This window comes from Ixodes scapularis, unplaced genomic scaffold (genome assembly GCF_016920785.2).
Source record: "Ixodes scapularis isolate PalLabHiFi unplaced genomic scaffold, ASM1692078v2 PGA_scaffold1__304_contigs__length_218370807, whole genome shotgun sequence".
Classification (NCBI taxonomy): domain Eukaryota; kingdom Metazoa; phylum Arthropoda; class Arachnida; order Ixodida; family Ixodidae; genus Ixodes; species Ixodes scapularis.
Genome location: NW_024609846.1, coordinates 103,419,712 through 103,438,204, shown reverse-complemented (window position 1 = coordinate 103,438,204; position 18,493 = coordinate 103,419,712). Strand labels below are relative to the sequence as shown.

The following is an 18,493-nucleotide window of genomic DNA, read 5'->3' as shown; positions in this document are numbered from 1 at the left end:
GAGTGATCAGTATAGTCTAACCTGTACGTGACGTATAGCCGCCGGAGTTCGGTGTTGGAACGCGTTCGAAGAGACAAAGGTAACTAACTTCGCGTCTACCCTCTAATGAATGCAACCCGAGCTCGGTGTTCTGACGACCGCGCGCTCTTGTCTCCCCCTCTCCTTTAGTTTCTAGCCGAAATATAATGCTTGCCTGATAAGCTTGGCCTGCTTTTAGAAGCACTGTCTAGACCTGAGCAGTTTTAAAAGGAAGCCCGCTCAACCTGCGGCGGGCGAGTGCTTGAGACTCGACTTGACACGCCACGCCGTTCGTGCGCTGGCTTTGACAGTGCTGTCTTTCACACGGCTATAGCTAAGACTGTTTCTAACGTGCTGAACCTGAAGAAGAAGAAACACTACAACCAAAGTGCAATGAACGAAGGGTTGAGATGCCTCCTGCGTAACAGTACGCGCGTTTTCCGTGAGAGCTCACCTCCTTTGTGGTTCACAAGCTGAACAACAGGCTTTTCATAGTTCTAATAGGAGTTTCTACGGGCGTTTAGTTCGCGTCACTCACCTTTGCACGGCCAAAGGGCTACGCTGGCACTAGATCGCCGCTGCGTGACGACGTTGTTAGATGCCAGAATGATTTCCTCGTAAAAATTGACACTTGCTAGTTTGTTTTGCCATTTCGGTATACAAATAATCAATGCAGAGCTTTTCCAGCTTGGCGTCTACGCAGTCGCTCGATCGTTGAGCAGCATGTACTGGTTTCGGTATAATGTTATTACTGGCTCAAAATCATGGAAATCCTCGGTGGTTTAAACGCGGTTGCCTCCGGGAGGATGACATTTGCGACGACGTGCGCGCCCAGAAGTCCCGGTGGAATCGGTCTCTCCTTCGGTTTGTCATCATTTACAAATAACCAAACGCCGACTAGAAATGAAAGATTGAAGAGTAGAAAAAAAAAAAAAAAGGTTAGAAGCTAGTGAATGACTTTCATAAGTCAAATATGAAATAACGGACATACATACACACCGCGTGAACGGTGCGACGGTGTGTGTCTGCGTCCGTTGTGTCGGCGTTGAAGCATGGAAGGACAGAAAACGTGTGGAACACCAAGTTTGAAATATAATTTTATATTTTCTTGACGTTAACCGAAGTTTCACGTTACGTCAAGATGATGATGGTTCGAACGAGAGCGATGCGGGGATATTGTTTTATGTCTTTTAAACAAATCGGTCACTTTTCTGCGGCACCGATTATCTCCCAATGGCTGAAAGAGAAAGAGAGCGAGAGGAAGACCCGGACATTCACATGCCTTCACACACGCGCGCATGTATTAAGAAATAAAAACAATATCTACACTAAATGACAATGTTCTCCTATGCAGCACTAGAGAACAGAAATAACCTTGCCTACAATCGCTTCAATGGAAAATCCGCACTACTTCCTTCGGGTTAATTGGCGGGTGCTGGAAGAAGCGGCGCACAAGTCCGCAGAGCCGCGCGTATACGCGAGAGCGCGGCACCGTCGTCCCTGCACGTACCTGCCGGTGGTGTGCTCCGCGCTTGAGAGTGCCGTTGCCGGACTTGCCTTGCGTCACGTGGAGTTCCGGGTTGGACACGTGCCCGATAAGGACGGCCAGGCACTGCCGAAGAGCAAAGCAGAGGGGGAACGCGCTTCAGTCGACGAGGCATTGCACGGCGCCGCGGGCTGTCTGCAGTGTTCAAAGACAATGTCTCCGTCCCTGACCAGTGACGCCGTGGCCATTATCCGACTTGTTTTAATGTTTGCCGCTTTGTATTTGCGTACTTAAATATAGCATTTCGTCGACCTGAATTTTGCGCGCCACATCGATGCCGAATGCGAGATTAAAGGGATACTTCAACGAAATTTGAAATATTCCCGTCGTGTTCAAAAATAGGTTGAATATGATCCACAATATCCGTAAATGACAATCGCACGTTTGTATTTTGAGCCTGGTGGCTGTATTTTTCGTTATAAACGGCCCACTCTGGCAAGCGCTCGGAGAAGGCACAGCGGAGACCACGTGACATCCAACGCAATCGTGACGTAGGTCGTCTCAAGACGAGCAAAGCTACGGCGAGGCTGACGCCGAGAGGATGGCCTAGTCGTTCCAGCCACCGAAGCGGCTGCTTTTGTATGAATTTTGAGTGACGGGTTAATCTTCTGTAATCTTTTAGGGGGACAATAGCGACTTCTGCGACACACAAAAGGCATTCTCGGGAAGAGGGGAGTTCCTCCTGCCCCTCTTCTCTCGTCGTGGCCGGAGACGAGACAACCTCCGTCACTAGCTGTCAAGGTTCTTAGACGGGCATTACAAGCGAGGCGTTAGCGACATCCACCAGGTGCTCTTTGCTAATCGTTTAATTCGTTTTTAAAATTCCTTTTCGTGACTTTTTTAACAAGATATTGTTATGTTCGATGTGATGCTGCTCCTTTGAACACATATAAACCAAAAAATGAGCGCCGAAATTTCGTTGTAGTATCCCTTTAAAGTGTTACGGACACTGCGGTAAAAAAAAAAAAAAAAAAAAAAAGAACTAAAATTGATTTACTCCGGTCTGCTTTATCACGGACCACAGCGGAGGTCACGTGTGCAAGGACCGGGCAAGTGCCGAAAAAAGAGACAGGGACAGGAAGTTGACGTAAACAGCGCCAGTGTTTACATCCCACTTCTTGTCCCTGTCTCTTTTTTCGGCGCTTGTCTACGATCATGAACCAACTGGCCCAAATTTCCACATTAATACTCTCGTGGTGTCTTAAAAATGTTTCGTCCGGTCGCCACATTGCGAAGCAAACAAATCCCAAGGTAAACCTCAAAATAGCTATCGAAGTTTAGTTATGAGGCGTGTTCCCGATTATAGGTTTCCACCATTTCTTCGCAAAAACCTCCGCTATCTTTGTGCTTCGTTTGGTATCACCTACAGAACACGACATGCAATCACCTGATCACCACTCACGGGGCAGGGAATAAACGAAGCTCGTGTTCGCAAAATTTACTTTCACACTTGCTATTATTACTTTAATATCTGAAACGAACAATGCTGAAGTGAGTTTTAGAAGTTTCGCTTTAGAATGGTAAACACAAAACTGACGCATACCGCACGATATTTGTCATTTACTAGTCGAAACAAATAAATTCTTGAATTACATATTGATCCGAGAGTAATTCTAGCAATATGAAGAAGCGTGCTCTGGATCACACACACTAAGTTGGTTTACACAAGTTTAATTCTGTCGCTAAAATTTTGAGCGAAAGCAGCGAAGAGTTGTGTTTAAAATATCATGACTCAAGCTAAGAATTCGTGTCCGTCCGGGCAACGTGACGTCGGTGTTTCTCAACCACGCGGAATCTTTCTTGTGGCCTGTCTCCACAAGTTCGGGAAGGTACGGTGCAAGAGAGAAGAAGGCACGTGCAAAGATTCGGTGGCGCCATGCTGGCGTTTGTAATGTCACGAAGCATTTCTGCAGGATGTCTAGAAATGCTCGTGTGTATCATCTCTAAACGCGATTCATGCAGTTCTTTCACGAAATGTCAAGCATGAATGATCGGAACGGCTGCATTGTGTGGCTTCAAGTGGAATTTCTCGTTTGCACATTTGACTCGGGAAGGCTTTTGATAACAACAACAAAAAATGCTTCAGTATAGCGTTACCGAAATATTGTTACCGTTACCCCCATGCCGGAATCTGGCCGGAAGTGTACTGCAAGCAAAACGCTTTGTCATTGGAGGGTTTTCGAATAGAGGGCCCCACGCGCACGCGCAAAACTGAACATTGGGGCCCCCCTATTCTAAAACCTTGTGATAACGTCAGCTTTAACTGTTCTGGTTTTCCGAATGTGCGGTATAGACGCTTTCTGTTTCCCGTCGTTCTCAGTCGCGTGGGTTCCGTTTCTGGTATGCGGGACACAAAAAAAAAAAAAAATTAATCTGGAATATGCGAGGAAATTCGGATGAAGCAAAACAAGAATGTGTGGCCATCACGCATTTTTGTAAAAACCTTCCAGCGGCGTGGAGAAATCAAAACGATGTTTTACCGCATACCAGAAGCGACGACATTGAAGGTGGCTGCGTCCTTGTGGAAAAGGTGTATACCGTACAAGGTGTCGATTGGCTGCAACATTTTTGTTCGTGGCATGTTCCGGGCCGGTTTCCACCACGGAGATGACGGAACATTACGGCAACACTATTAAAATGACATCAAACAACCTCACAGACGGTGGAGGTCAGTTCGTTCCCCTACCTCTGCGTACGTTTCTACCCCGCACCTCCACTCCTTGTCAGGTTGTTTAATGCCCTCCTCACAATGGCGGTTGATTGATAGTGTCGAGAATGTCGCGGTGGTTGTCCAGTCGAAATCTCTGCCTCGGCAATTTTGTCGTCGTCTTTTTTTCCCTCCGCTTCTTCCCCGTCACAGCATGCTGAAACATTCCAACGAGCCGACCTGTTACCGGTGGCGCTTAGCGCGTAGGCGTTTATGTCTCCCCTTCCCGTAACGGTCGTTGTCGCTTGAGCCGAGTGCGACTGAAATATGCAACCAGGGAACCGAAACAATATCAAACCTTTTTGTTTCGGCGAACGCCGCTAGTTTTTACGCTCTCTATCGTAAAAATGGGAGGTACATAATATCCATGAAACCATCTATAAAGTAAGAAACGCGCTTAAATATTGATATTGAAATTTTTATCAGAGGCTTTCTAAGAATGCTGTAAATATGCTGCCATGCTCAGGCGTATTTTTTTTTACGCAATGGAAAGAGCTTTTATTGTTTCCGGCACTTAGTTGTTGCAGTATTTGACGTAATAAATATGCACTTGTTTTCTATAATGAAATCAACTTTTATATGAACGTACACAAGCCTTGCTCAATTATATACAATTTATTTTAAAAAGTAAAAGAACAAACAAAAAAAAAACAATGGTTCGTAAAAAAACAAAAAAAAAAAAAACAGTATCATGAACGTAAGCTCCCGTTTCGTGGCTTAATATTTTCTAGTTGCGTACGGCATGGTTCCAGCCAGAGTGAACTCTAACCGTTCAAGCATACAGCTTTTTCCATTTGCTGCCGTTGCTAGAAATGACCACCAAAATTCGCCACATACTTGCCCCTCGCCTAATTTGATTTTAAGTCATTTGAGTTCATACATACCATCATTATATTGGGCTCAAGGGAGGAGCTTTCCCATTTGAGAAAAACAGTAGATGTAACTTGTTAATCATGACCAGCCATTTACGTTCAAAGATATATTCTAAGTTAGGTCGACATTCACATACAAACACGTCGTTCCTGCTCTTATCATGCTTTGACGGCATAAGCGTTGTGGCAGTTTTTTTTCTTCTTCTTCTTTTCTTTACTTTCCTAATACGGCGTTCTGGAATCTTGGAAAAAATACGCGCTGATGCGACGGAAGTTGCATCTCAGCGCCATTCCGCGCAACCCCCCCCCCCCCCCCCCCCCCCGCCGACACTGGAGTTCTATATATGAGAAACATACATTATTGATTTACAATTAAATCTTTTCTTACTACAAGAAACAAGACAGATTAAAAAAAACCAGGTCCGCGGACCAGAAAAAAATATGTCGTATCCTAGACGTCACTAGAACATGTTCGCAGGTCCGCAGTAAGTCCGGCGGCCCCGGCGCTGAATCCCACGCTTACCATGAACGGAAGTGAGGATTGAGCAGTGCTGGCGGTAATGCGTTGCAAGTAACGTCGTTATCGGTAACGCGTTACTTTTTTCAGTAACGTACTCGTTACTTATACAAAACAGTAACGGGTAACGTACATACGTTACTTATTTCAAGTGACGGGCAACGTAGTTACATTACTCGTTACACCTCGTTACCCCGAAAACTGAAAAAAAAAAATACACAACTTTTTTCGTGTTTCTATAGTTATTTTCACCACAGTCCATACGCAGCCCACGCTACGAGCTGACAGGACCAATCAGGGAGCGTCAAAAGGGTACCATTATGGTGTTCCTCATGTTTCTGTGCGTGTTTTATCATCACTGAAGCAATCGTAAACAAAAAAGGGCCCAGTGAGTAGCACTCTTGAGGCTATTTGATAGCTCCCATTAGCTCGTAGCGTCGGCTGCATCTGACTTAAGCTGAAACAAAGTGTATGCGCCCGAGTCATTAATCATTTCATTCATCTTCAACATTTTGCTTGCCTTTTCTCCAATCAAAAAGCCCCACTTTAGAGAGACCCCAACGCTCACAGCCTTTGTTCCAGAGTAAAAAAAAAAAAAAAAGCTTTCGCAAAAAAAAAAAAAAAAAAGAAACGCTGTTATCGTTTATTTATTAATAAAAAGTGACGCAAAGTTGCGTGCGTTACTTTTTAACGGTAACGCGTTCCCTTTGTTTTGAGGTAACGTAGGTTGGTAAGGCGTTTCTTTATTTTGCAACGAGTAACGTATTTCGTTACTTATTTTTTTGGTAACGCGCCTAGAACACTGGGATTGAGAGACCGAGCTCGTAGCTTCGGTTGCTGGTTTCGTTGCACGTCCTAGCAAACAAGATAAGCACCTCTCAAAGTTGTGACTTTGCGGCTGGAGCTTTCGCTGCACCCCAAGCGTACTCCTTAACTAGGGAGCGCGTCTTTAGATGCACTGCAATTTTGACCGCAGCTTGAGGGGCTGCTCCTCACTTGGTTTTGGGAAGCGCGCCTAAAAACTCCCTCTTTTTATCGCACGGGAGAAAGCGGCATCTCTCCCAAAACGCCGGAAATTATCTTTGCTCTAGAAAGCAATACATAAATGATAGCAAAAAAAAAAAAAACACACTGGACGACATACGTGACGAAAAAGGGGACAAAAAGTCCCCGTTTGCCGACATTTGTTTTTTGTCATGAAAGTCCCCAGCGCAGCGCACGTGACGCCCGATTTGCATCCGGTCAACGTCTGACCAATCTGTCATTGAAGGAGGCAAGGATGAAGAGGCCTAGCGACGAATCGGTGTTCTTTGTAATTTTACTCGTGGAAGCATCCCAACAACTGCGGTGCCTCCAATACGATCACTACAGAAACAAGGACATAGAATGCCAGCTCTGGCCTTAGCGATGAAATACAGCAGCGCTTCTGCCGTTATGGGCCTAACATGGCGGTGAATTCATTGAACGCTGCCTGATTCACGTAAACCACGTAGTTCTACTTGGCCTTCTATATTTGTCTAACATCTGGGAGGAAGTGAGACGTTGTTATGAAAAGAAGTGACGGATCTTCAGAGTAGAGGAGGAAAAAGCAAAAAAAAAAAGATAAAAATGGCCAAGCTGCCGAGGACGAGGTCCTACCGCGGCCTCCAGTTCGTGGAGTGCAACGAGCGCTTCTCCGGGAATACACAAACATCTACAGGGAAGATGAGGATTCTTATGTCGTGAGTAACCCGAAGGCAGTTTGCTGACTCCTTGTTTTACGTTGACGAGTGTTCACGCTCTCTTTCAATAGACCGATCTCACCGGCCAGTTTGACCACGCCACCGCTGCCGCAATGCATCGTGGGAACTTTAGTCTTTCTGCACATGCGACAACCCCGCTGGAGCTCTGCGCGTGTATAGAGCACGAGACGGCACGAGCCCTCGCATGCACGGCCGTCTGCCTGCTGTGAACTAAAGTTATGGCGGCGTCACGCATGCGACGAACGCTTAGTGAGATAGGTCTATTATGAAACCCATCGAGTCATGTGCGAAACAAGGCTGCTAATAGCTAGCATAATTACTGTGTTGCGCAGCACCGCTGACGTTGGACCTGGCCATAACAACGCTCTGCATATTTCAGCCTTTTGTTTTTCTCTCGCTCGGGTGGGTCATGTTTTACTGAAATGCGAAGTAGACTCCGAGAAGCTGCTAACGCTAGTAAATGTTAGCCACGTTTTGCACCGGAGTCACGCTCCATCGAGGGGACAAAGTTGGGAAAAGCACGTACACTCACAGACGTTGCCTCGGTGAATAGAAATCCTTCAAAGATGAGCAGGAAACGGATTTAGCAGCTGGTTTGGTGGAAAAACTGACGGAAATGGGCTCGCGATAGTTGCGAAACAATGCCCTAACTCATGAAATTCTCTTTACTTTACAGCCGGACAGAGAAACGGAGTTGGGATCTGTTGTGGCTGAAACGACAGCATCCTGCATTGACACGGCTTTTCAGTACACAGATTGTGCGGAACAACAGGCCCGACTGTGAAGCCATTAAACGCGAAACACATGTACGACGAAACCGTCCGATCTGACGTCCGACCGCGCAATACGACGGTCGGAGGCGAGGGTTTTCAACGCTCTCCGATGCTACGAAAACCCTCTCCCCCCAAGGTCATTCCGGCAGTCCGCACGTCGGATCGGAAGGTTTTCGTCGTACATGTGTTTCGCGCGTTAGGCTCGCCTGGGAAGTGCCCAGAACGCGACAGAAAAATGGAAAGGAATACTCAACCTCCAGATAAAAATTGCGCACAGATGCGTTCAATAAAATTACCGGATGCTTCGAGGCACAACTGTTTTTATAACGTGGTTGATAATTTTGGAAGAATAGTGGTGGACCATATTTGAAAATGACACGAGAGACGTTTTATTTGGTGTCACATAAAAATATGGAAGTGATTAAACGTCACCTAGACCACCCGAGAATAAATAGCTATGTACTCTATCACGCCTAAATCTTAATGCTCCAAAGCGATAAAGATGTTTAGGAACAGAAATTATCGATCAACAAAGTCAATAAGCTTTTACGGCATTTTATTTTTGAACACATTGCACATTTGGTTCCCAGTTAGTATTTGCGTTTAATATATAATCGAGTTAAATCAAAATAAATATTATCTTAAGAACGCGATACGAATAATTTTCGGATAAAATGAAATAAGAAGAGAAATAAATCTAAGGACTTTGTCCGAAATAAAATAAAATCTAAGTCTTTTGTCCGAAATAAAATGTATATTCCACGTTTCACTATTTATCTTGAGAGCCAAGAAGGACCACACAATTCAGCGTTGTTGTATTGGCGCTCATTGTTACCTGTGACTACGGGCTTGCATAGACATATTATGATATCGCTTGGGGATTTTAGGGAACTACTTTTGCCGTCCGTATTTATTTTATTTTGAATTGGTGCATGTTTTAGTCGAAGTGGGCTCCTGTTTTGAAATATTAAAAAATATATATCCGCATTTAGCAATACAAAAGGCCATGACACATCGTAGTTTTTTTAAACTTCCTTTCACGCGGCAAGGACGTAGACAGTAATTACAAGAAAGAGCATATAAACACATTCGGTTCAATGAAGTGTCAGTTAGTGTCAACCGTTACATAAAATACAGCCAAGCAAGAGCCACGTGAACGAACGCTTAAAATAGTCCGTAAAAAAAAAGGAAAAAAAAAGGGGGGAAAAAAAGGGTTGCGGACTTAGCATGGACCTCGTCATACCAAAAAAAAAAGTGACAATAAAACGGATTTAAATTCTCAATAACCGTCGCACGTTAGGTCCGCGGACCTATTTTGACGTTTGCACAGATGATACATATAATTTCTAAAGTCCCCAGACTTGTCCCCGGACACGTTCCTGTGGTCCGTGGACCATCTCTCTTGTTTTGCGTCCTTTTTTTTGCCTGGAACATGGCGGATTTCGCCATGTTCCAGTTGAAATCCGCTATGGCCGGGGACAAGTCCGTCATGTGAAAACATATTTCGAGGTCTTCACCTTCTTGAAGTATCCCCCAGGAGTCGAATGCCCTTGCATCAACTGTGTGGCAGCCTCTGCCATGCCCTGCATTATCTACTTTTTGGGAGTGCCTCACACCCACACCTAGACAGCTGCCTTCCATCTTACCAAAAACTGCAAAACAACGTCCTCGCTAGTTTTTTTTTAAATGTCATTTAACAAATGAAATTACTGGGGGACCGGTCAGGTCATACGTATGCACGACCAAATGTCAGACTGATCCTACGGCATCTCAGGAAGACGACCAAATCCAACCAACCCCGCCACTGCCTCGAATGCATTCACACGAGGCCGTGATTGCCGCGGTGTCTGAGTCGGACGTTTGGTCGCGGATGAGTGCGGCTTTACCGGTCGCCCAGTGGTCATCAGATGTTGGGTGGCATGAAAAAAAAAAAAAAAAAAAAACTCAACGGGGACGCAGTTTTGCGGTCATTAATACGCTGGAAAGAGCTGTCCAGGCGTGGGTGTGAGGCCCTTCCAAAGAGTGGTTCCAACAGAGCATGAAGAAGCTGCCACAGGTGGTGCAAAGGCACTTTGCTCCAGGGGGAGCCTGCCGGGAAGCTAAACATAGGAGCTGACCTCTAGATAACAAATATACGCAGAAACAAAAAATTGTAAATCCCTTTGTACTTTCTTTCACTATAGAGGGTGTTCTCTTTTTTGACCTTAACATATTTGTTTAAAAAAAAAAAGCTGTGAAAGCTACACTTAGTATGCGGTTTGTTCAGGTGAGTTATACGGCCAGGGGGACCTAACTATAACGATCAGTCGGCTAATTAATTAAAAATTGTTAACTAACTTTTTAATTAGTGAAAATAGTCTCATGGTTCCAAATAGAGATTTGCTGAGCGTCGTCCAAAACCCCTAAATCAGTAATTTTTAGAAAGACTTTGAGCGCGTGAGAAGCGTAGTATTGTACTAGACTTACCACTCGTGGAGCAGGTACAAGGCTGGGACTAGATAAGAGACGGAAAAATCGCGCGGGCGCCTTACCGCAACTGTCAGCCTTTACTAGTACCTGCTCCATGAGTGGTAACTTTAGCGCACTACTGCGCTTCTCACGCGCTCAGTCTTTCTAAAAATTACTGATTTAGGGATTTTGAACGACGCTCAGCAATTTTTTATTTGGAACCATAAGACTATTTTGGCTACTTAAAACGTTAATTAAATTTTTTTTAATTAATTAGCCGACTGATCGTTATGATTATCCCCATATACTATGTCCCCCTGGCCGTATAACTCACCTAAACAAACCGCATAAGTGTAGCTTTCACAGGTATTTTAAAACAAAATCGTTAAGCTTAAAAAAAATACACACACACATACACACACCCTGTATATTATTCAATAATCGCCCTCTTTCTGTTGCCATCTCTTTCACTGGGCTGTGAAATGATCTTTGAGCGTTCCACAGCTCAATGAAACATCAGACGCGCGTGTACGCATCAAACGCAAGGTCACACCGCATTCGCTGGGCTTGATCGGTTTAGCCGGTTATAACGGACTCCTACGTTGACAAATGCAATGACGGTGCACTTTTGGCGCTTTTTGATTGGCCTCACCGTCTCGTAAATGGTGAAACAAAGTGTAGAACGTCTGGCAATGGTACTGCGACTCTCGCGATTGCTCACAGCGGCGCGACTGACGAAATGGTGGCCTCGGGGGCAAAAGCAATAACTTTCTCTTTATCAGCTGCGAATGTCTTTACCGGTCTGTCTTTCCTTCGCAACTGAGTTTGCTGCAGGATGCGACCCGCATGTCGCCAGGCATTCTAAGTAGCTACGGAAAGGCTCTTTAGAAAGACGATTAGTTATGCAGTTGAGTACTTGCGCGCTGGACATTCAAAATGAGTTTTGGCGGGGGTCATTGTATGTTCCCGTTTGGAGTGACCCCGATGCATTGACGGCTTACAACGTTCGAAGGCCTTGGGAATTCTTTACGCATTATATTGTTTTATAACTCCAATAAGAACAACCCGTTAAAGGTTTGTATGCCGTCAAAACCTGAGACATTGTAAGTGACATTCATTCAAATGAGCTTGCATCCTGTCTACAACAACAATAAACTTTCATGAATTACGTAGAAGTTTTTTTTTTTAGTTTAGCGAAAATAATTATTATTAAATTATCGCGGTAAACATTTTTATCGGAGGAACCGGATAAATATGAATCAAGGTCAATGTTTTCTTGCTGATGCAGTTAAACTAGATCACAGAGCCGAAATGCTAGGCGTTTGAAATGCAGACAAGAGATACTGGTTCATTAGGGAGCGCTAGTTTTCGAGCTGCTATGAGGATGCAAGCAACCCGCACATTCTCCGGGACTTTTAGGGAAAGAAGGCACACGTTTCAAGGGGCCAGAAGCAGTCCCGTGCACTTATCAACCAATCAGGTTACTGGATACTAATGTCGTCACTGGTCATCACTTTCTCGCGCTTGCCACGGAAAGACGCTTCGCGCCAAGGCGGTTGTTATTTAATAGATATTTTCTCTTTGCAGGGCCTGCTGAAGAGAACATATCAGCAATATATTTTTATTGCAAATCACCGAGTTGTTAAAATGAGCGAACCGATTTTAATCCTGATCTTAATCATATTCAGAATGACAAGACCTTTCTTCTTAAACAAAAATTTAAATTATTCGTACCTAGCTTAAGAAATAACATATATTTTATAGAAACAAACATTTTGAATATTAAATAAGTTCGCTGCTGAAAAAAAAACGAGGCTCTGGTAGTTTGCTTTTGAAAAAGAAAAAAAGAAAAAAGAAAACCGAAGAAACCAGGTCAGCTAATCAAGAATTACGCACCTTCAAAACGTAACCTACAGAGGGAATCAGGTGCCCGTAATTGTACGCCATGATTTCTCTGGTGTACTTCATGTGTTGACGCAGCTTACAGGTACTGTATACACGGCGCTTTATTTCTACTGCCACTCTGCGAACTGTGGACAGAAGAATTCCTAAAACACCTTAAAATCTCTATCTTCGCAACGACTGCCTTTCAGCTTGCGCGCATGTGATCAAGGCATACAAAATTTGTAAAAGCCCCTTTACGCCTTTGAAGTCACTGTTTCATGCGTTTGGGTTGATTTAGCTTAATGCTATTCGTTTGGACACCTGTTTTGTGTAATTATACCATTTTTTGTTTCAACACAATTGTGTAAACAGTTTGCGAATGATCTCTTATCTTATAGACCTTTTCCACAAGGGCGCAGCCATCTTGAATGGCGTCACTTCTGGTATGCGGCAAAACATCGATCTGATCTCTCCACGCCGCTGGAAGGTGTTCACAAAAAATGCGTGATGTGCACACATTCTTGTTTTGCCTCACCTATATTTTCTCACACATTCAAGGTTAAAATGTTTTATTATTTGTTTTCGTCCCGCATACCAGATACAGAACCCATGTGACTGAAAACAGCAGGAAACAGAAAACGTCTATACACCAACTCAACTCTCCTACGTCACGCCGCGGTGGTGGCGCGTCGGTCGCACTTCCGGTCTGGGTTGGTGGGCAGAAGTCGCCGTGCGAGACATGCATTCTTGTGTTCTTTTCGGTTAAACCAGACAAAAAACCTGCGTTCTCGTCAAAATGCTGCGACGGGGACTGTACCAAAAGTGTCTGGAAAGGTTCGAAGATCAGTTTTCATGTGTTTCTGCCCGCTCCGTTCGTCCGAGTACGTGAATAGTAGCCGTGAAAAGGGTAAACCAGACGCTGTCGAACTACGACTGCTTGCGCGAGCAACGCTTTGTGGTCGGCAGATGTATTTGTTTTGTTCCAACATGAACGAGAAAAAACCGCCAAGTTGTCCGGGCCACCCGCGGGTTCAGTGCGTCTTCAAATTCACACGGCCGCATGATCGTTCGAACTTTCGTCTGCTCTTTCGGGCCTGCTTTTTGTCGTCTGCTCGTTCAAACAAAAGCGGCCCTGAGACCAAACTTTGACCCGGTGATTGCAATAAGAAGTAATTACAGGCCTCAAAAGACTTATGTATAGGCTCGGTGTAAAGAGTAGATACAAGATGTTGATCATTGGTACCAGTGGCCATCACCAACTTGTGATGCTTGGTCTGGTGCCGCTTCTGAATTTCAGTATCGAAGTCGATCATCGCCGCTACCTTCTACACTTTTGCAGCACGATCGACGTTGCGACCGAAAATATCTAGAAGAATCTTATCAGGGTTTTGGTGTCCATTCTCCGCCGTTCACGCGAATGAATCGCCACACGTCAAATTATTTACGCAAAGTTAAGCGGTGTAACGAGCCTTGATAATTTCGCTCAGGCGATTAAAGTGGTAATACATTGTCATGAGGACGTAGAATAGACAATTCTAACGCGAAAAACAGTTTGCAGACTCGCACAGACGCCAACAACGTGACATTCCAATGGTTTGTTGACGCGGGACGCGGTGCTTCTTGCCGTAAGCGTTCGGACTGTCGTCTGCTCTTTCAAACTTGTCTGCTTTTTGTCGTCAGCTCGTTCAAACGACAGCGACCCGTAAGCCAAACGTTGACCCGGTAATTGCGTTAAGAACTAAGTGCAGGCCTCAAAACACTGTTGAAGGTTGGTTAGGGTAAGAAGTGTAAACAGTAAATGCAAGAAGATGTTGATTATTGTTACCGGTGGCCATCGCCGATTTATAATGCTAGATTCTACTTGCGGTTCTAAGTATCGACATCCACCATCTCAGCTACGATCCACGCTTTTGCAGCCCGAGCGACGTCGCGACTGAAAATAGCGAGCAGAATCTCATCGTGCGAATCAGGCTTTAGCGCCCATTCTGCGGCGTCCACGTCAAATGGATCGCCGCAAGTCACATTATTCATGCAAAGTTTTGCCTCGTTAATTTTGCTGAAGCCGCTCAAGTAGTCAGACATAGTTAGGAGGACGTAGAATCAACAATTCCAACGCGAAAAAGAGCACGGGGACTCCCACCGACGCCGAAAACAACGCAATTCAATGGTTTGTTTATGGGCGACGGCGGGCTTCTTGCCCACCATTCACCGCGCATGCGCGGCGCCGGTGGCGTCCGCTAGGGGCGCTCCGGTTTGTTTGTAAACATGAGTTGGTGTATAGTGTCTGACCTCCAGCGCTTCAAATCTCACACCACTTGGTAGTGTTTCGATTATCTCGTATGAACGTTGCGCATTGTGTACCTTTCATGCAGTGTGCATGCGTGGCACAAAATGACTGACCATATTACAAGCGCAACATATCTGAATAACGTCATCCTAAACAAAGGTTCGGTTTTCGTCACAATCACCAAGATGTGGTTGGGGAATTACCCACGAGAAGCCGGCAGCAAGCTTGAGAGGGACAAATGATGGTGTCATAACAAGACATACACCAGGACAGAGCACGGAAAACGCACCGCCATAGCGGGGTGTATGTAGATTTCTCATTGTTCGCACGCCGTTTTTCAAATACTCAAAACACTGGGAAAGACTGTTACGCGTGGTCAAGACATATCAAGACGCCAAGACGTTTGATAGCTCGAATAAGACTTGCTGCGCATGCGAGCTGGTCAGCGATCACACTGAAAAACCAAAACGGAGACAAGGGGAAAAAGAGAGGGACGGTGTTGTGGTTGTCTCCTTGTCTTCGGGGTTTTGCCTGTTAGCCATCTGATACGATTGTCTGTAAAGACTAAGGTGCTTGGAACCTTGTCCAATATCGCGTACTTGTTTAATTGTTCTAAGTGTGCTTTAAAGCGTACCCCTTCGATAGAGTGCCGCCGTAAGCCGAGGTCATACAGCTTATACTACATCATACAAGATACAGTCTGCGCACAGATTCGAACGCGAGTCACCACGAGATCCGTGCTTCAAATGCCGCATGGCAATGAGTTTAAGGAGAAACTTGGCAGGCAGCATTCGAACCACGAATATTGCGGTGACGGGTGTTTGCAGGCTGTCTTTTGTATGATGTATGAGGAGTGTGGCTCCGGCTTTAGTGTTCCTAACTGAAAGAGTGCAAGCTGATCTCAAAGCAGCGTGTTTGTTTGTCGAAGGACAACACTTGCCTTAGTCGCTCATCCGTACTGGAAGAAGTGCAACGCCCACTCAACGAAGAGCATCCCAGGCACGCGGTGATCTGAGAGCGACTGGCCTTCTCATTCCATCGCACGTACGCACACACACACACAGACACACCTAGCCGACGCTCGATCCGTCCTCCCGCCGGTCCCTTCGCAAACGGCAGCAGCGACACGAGCAGCAAAATCCAGCACGCGTTGACGCGTTGTTTTGCAAAACCAGGATGCCTGACGTTTCCGTGCGCCGGCCACGTCCTTGAGTGGCCGTCGTCGCGGAGCAAGCAAGCACACACAGCTGAGCGCACTCGCGAGACGACTACCACGCGCTTCTCGCACGCGATTACGGTCGGCCAGCAAGACGGAGAAGCTAGCGGCGGACGGACGGACGGCCGATTCATGCCTTCGATCTGCTCCGTACCGCCGTTTATGGTCGAACGCTCATCGGGAGGCGGTTCCGAGCCGGGCTGTTCACAAGACGTTAGACCTATACTCCGTTTCAACTTATGGTGGACCTCAGCGAACGCCACGAGCCATCCCAGCCAATCCGGCACCGTGAATGTATCACGTGACTACGCGCGTCGCTGCGCTCCTCCAGAAGGTCACGTGGCACTCACGAGGTATTGGATTGGCTTAGGGGGCTCGTAGCGTGCTCCGTGGTCAACCGTAAGTTGAAACGAGTATAATTACGAGGCGTTGGGCCTAGATCGCCGGAACTGTCCTCCGTTCGACGCCGGAAAAAGCGGTTGATGCGACACACGGGCACCTCTCCAAGCTGGACCGACATCGAACAGTGGACCATCCCATCCCACTCCAAGGATACAATTAGTTCTTCTGGACGAAGGTTGGGAGATGAAGTTGCGCATTCTCGACAGTTGGTTAGTTAGTTTGGTCGTGAACCAACGGGTCAGAGTGCGTCTACGACGCCTGATATATGTTCAGCGGTCTTCCAGCCTGCCCTTTGGTCCATGATGCACGTATTGCGGACGCGCCAGCGGCGGACGTCCCCGAAGAACGGTGTAAAAATACGTGCCTCTTATCAGCCACGAGGATCGGCTGTTTTCCCACGGTGGCCGTAGTCACAGGGGAGCTTCTGCCGCGGCGGGTTTCGGGTGTTGGGTGGCGCGATTGCGAGCAAGACAACAAGACAAAATCTTGCCCCCCGGCGCACAGGAAACGACAAGTGGGTTCCCCGCCTAAAAATTATATGTGAGCGGAATATAAAATTTCGATTAGTGCAGTCTGTACGACCGTCTCCGCGGAAGGGCGAACGGAGAGGATGACGGACGGGTCGCGGTGAAACTTTCCCATGAAAGGGTTACACGGGTCGAGTTCAGTTCTGCGAATTATCAAAACGCTTATGACAGTAAAGTGTGACTTCGCAAGAACGAAATGATGCCTGCATGTCGCTGTTAAGTTCCCAGAAGTTAAAGCAACAACAAAAACAAAAACAACAACAACAACTACAATGAGACAGTGTTTACTTAGGCTTTTCGTCCGCTTTCAATATAAACTCCTTGTCTTGTATAGATAGCGTTGACGTTGCCATTCCCTCGTTGGGAACATTGGGAACAGTAGGCCCTCTCAAAGGAGCGAATATGATGCAATCCTAACGGAATTAGTTTTACTTAGGCAAAATACTGTTTGGAGCGAAATCCCCACCTTCGAAACATATTGTAAAACAAATACTTGTCGCATTGTGGTACTAAGAATCGATAAACTAGCACTGACCCTGTTTACACACCAAAATAACTTCTCTTGCCAGGCTTCCCATTAAAGTTAATTTTACAACAAAAAAGAGAAAACAATTAAATGTCGCCATGATGCTCGATTAGTCTGACACGAAATAAAATTTGGAGACATGTTTAGCAGTCATTTTTAATAAAACATTCAAGGTGAAAAATACAGGGGCGAAAAATGTGGGAAATAGGCGAGAAAACGTTGGTCTTTCAACTTAAACGTTGTCTGGAACGTTAAAATATTAATAGTTGTTTCCAACAAAAATGCAGGGTCAGAGACCATCCAAAGCCATCGGTTGTTCGCTCCTTAGAGGTTATCTACTGTCTTGCTTCGCCTTCAAATCCGCCAAGACACTTTACACGTTCAAAGATTCCCGCTTTAAAAATTTCCCCCAGTAAAATTGTCATTCACGGTCTTTTTGTTTGGCGATTACAAAAAGAAATGTAATCAGCTTGGACGTAATAGGTAAAAAAAGTACAGAGCTTCAAGCAGCTTCTTTTTGTCGATTACATTTTGGTATAGACCAACAAAGAGCTGAGACGACCAAGACGCGCAGCACTAGCTAGAGAATTTTTTATTGTTGCAACTCGCACCGGTTACGAAAATCTGGACGACCCGCGCATTTAGAATGTTCCAGGCAAAAATATGGGTGGAAATCAGGCTGGAAAGCATCACAAGTTGTCACAGGCACTTATTTAGCCAGTCTGCCTGTGAACATCGATTTCGTCACTATTCTTGCCCTGGACTAGCACCGTAATCACAGTCACTAAACGCTTGTGCTTGATTGAGAGACACTGCATTCGGTGCAGAACGTAGTTTTCTTCCTGCTCTGGACAGTGCCTTTAAAATAAAGCCGGAGGAGAAAAGGAAAAAAAGCCCCACGGTCGAATAAAGGACGGAGACTGTATCTAACAACCACATCCATAAAAACAAGATGTATTTTCGCCCACAAAATTGTATTTAATTACAATTGTATTTGAAATACCCATGTTTTAGTATTTAAATGCACA

General features: G+C 45.6%; 1 protein-coding gene across 1 annotated transcript in view; it reads right to left on the bottom strand.

Moving 5' to 3' along the window:
- LOC8026358 (hyphally regulated cell wall protein 3) overlaps positions 1–18,493 on the bottom strand; it is a 203,489-nt gene that overhangs the window by 49,909 nt on the left and 135,087 nt on the right. Inside the window, exon 4 of the mRNA XM_042290878.1 lies at positions 1,529–1,630. Coding sequence (XP_042146812.1) covers positions 1,529–1,630 — 102 coding nt within the window. The remainder of the gene's footprint in view (positions 1–1,528; positions 1,631–18,493) is intronic.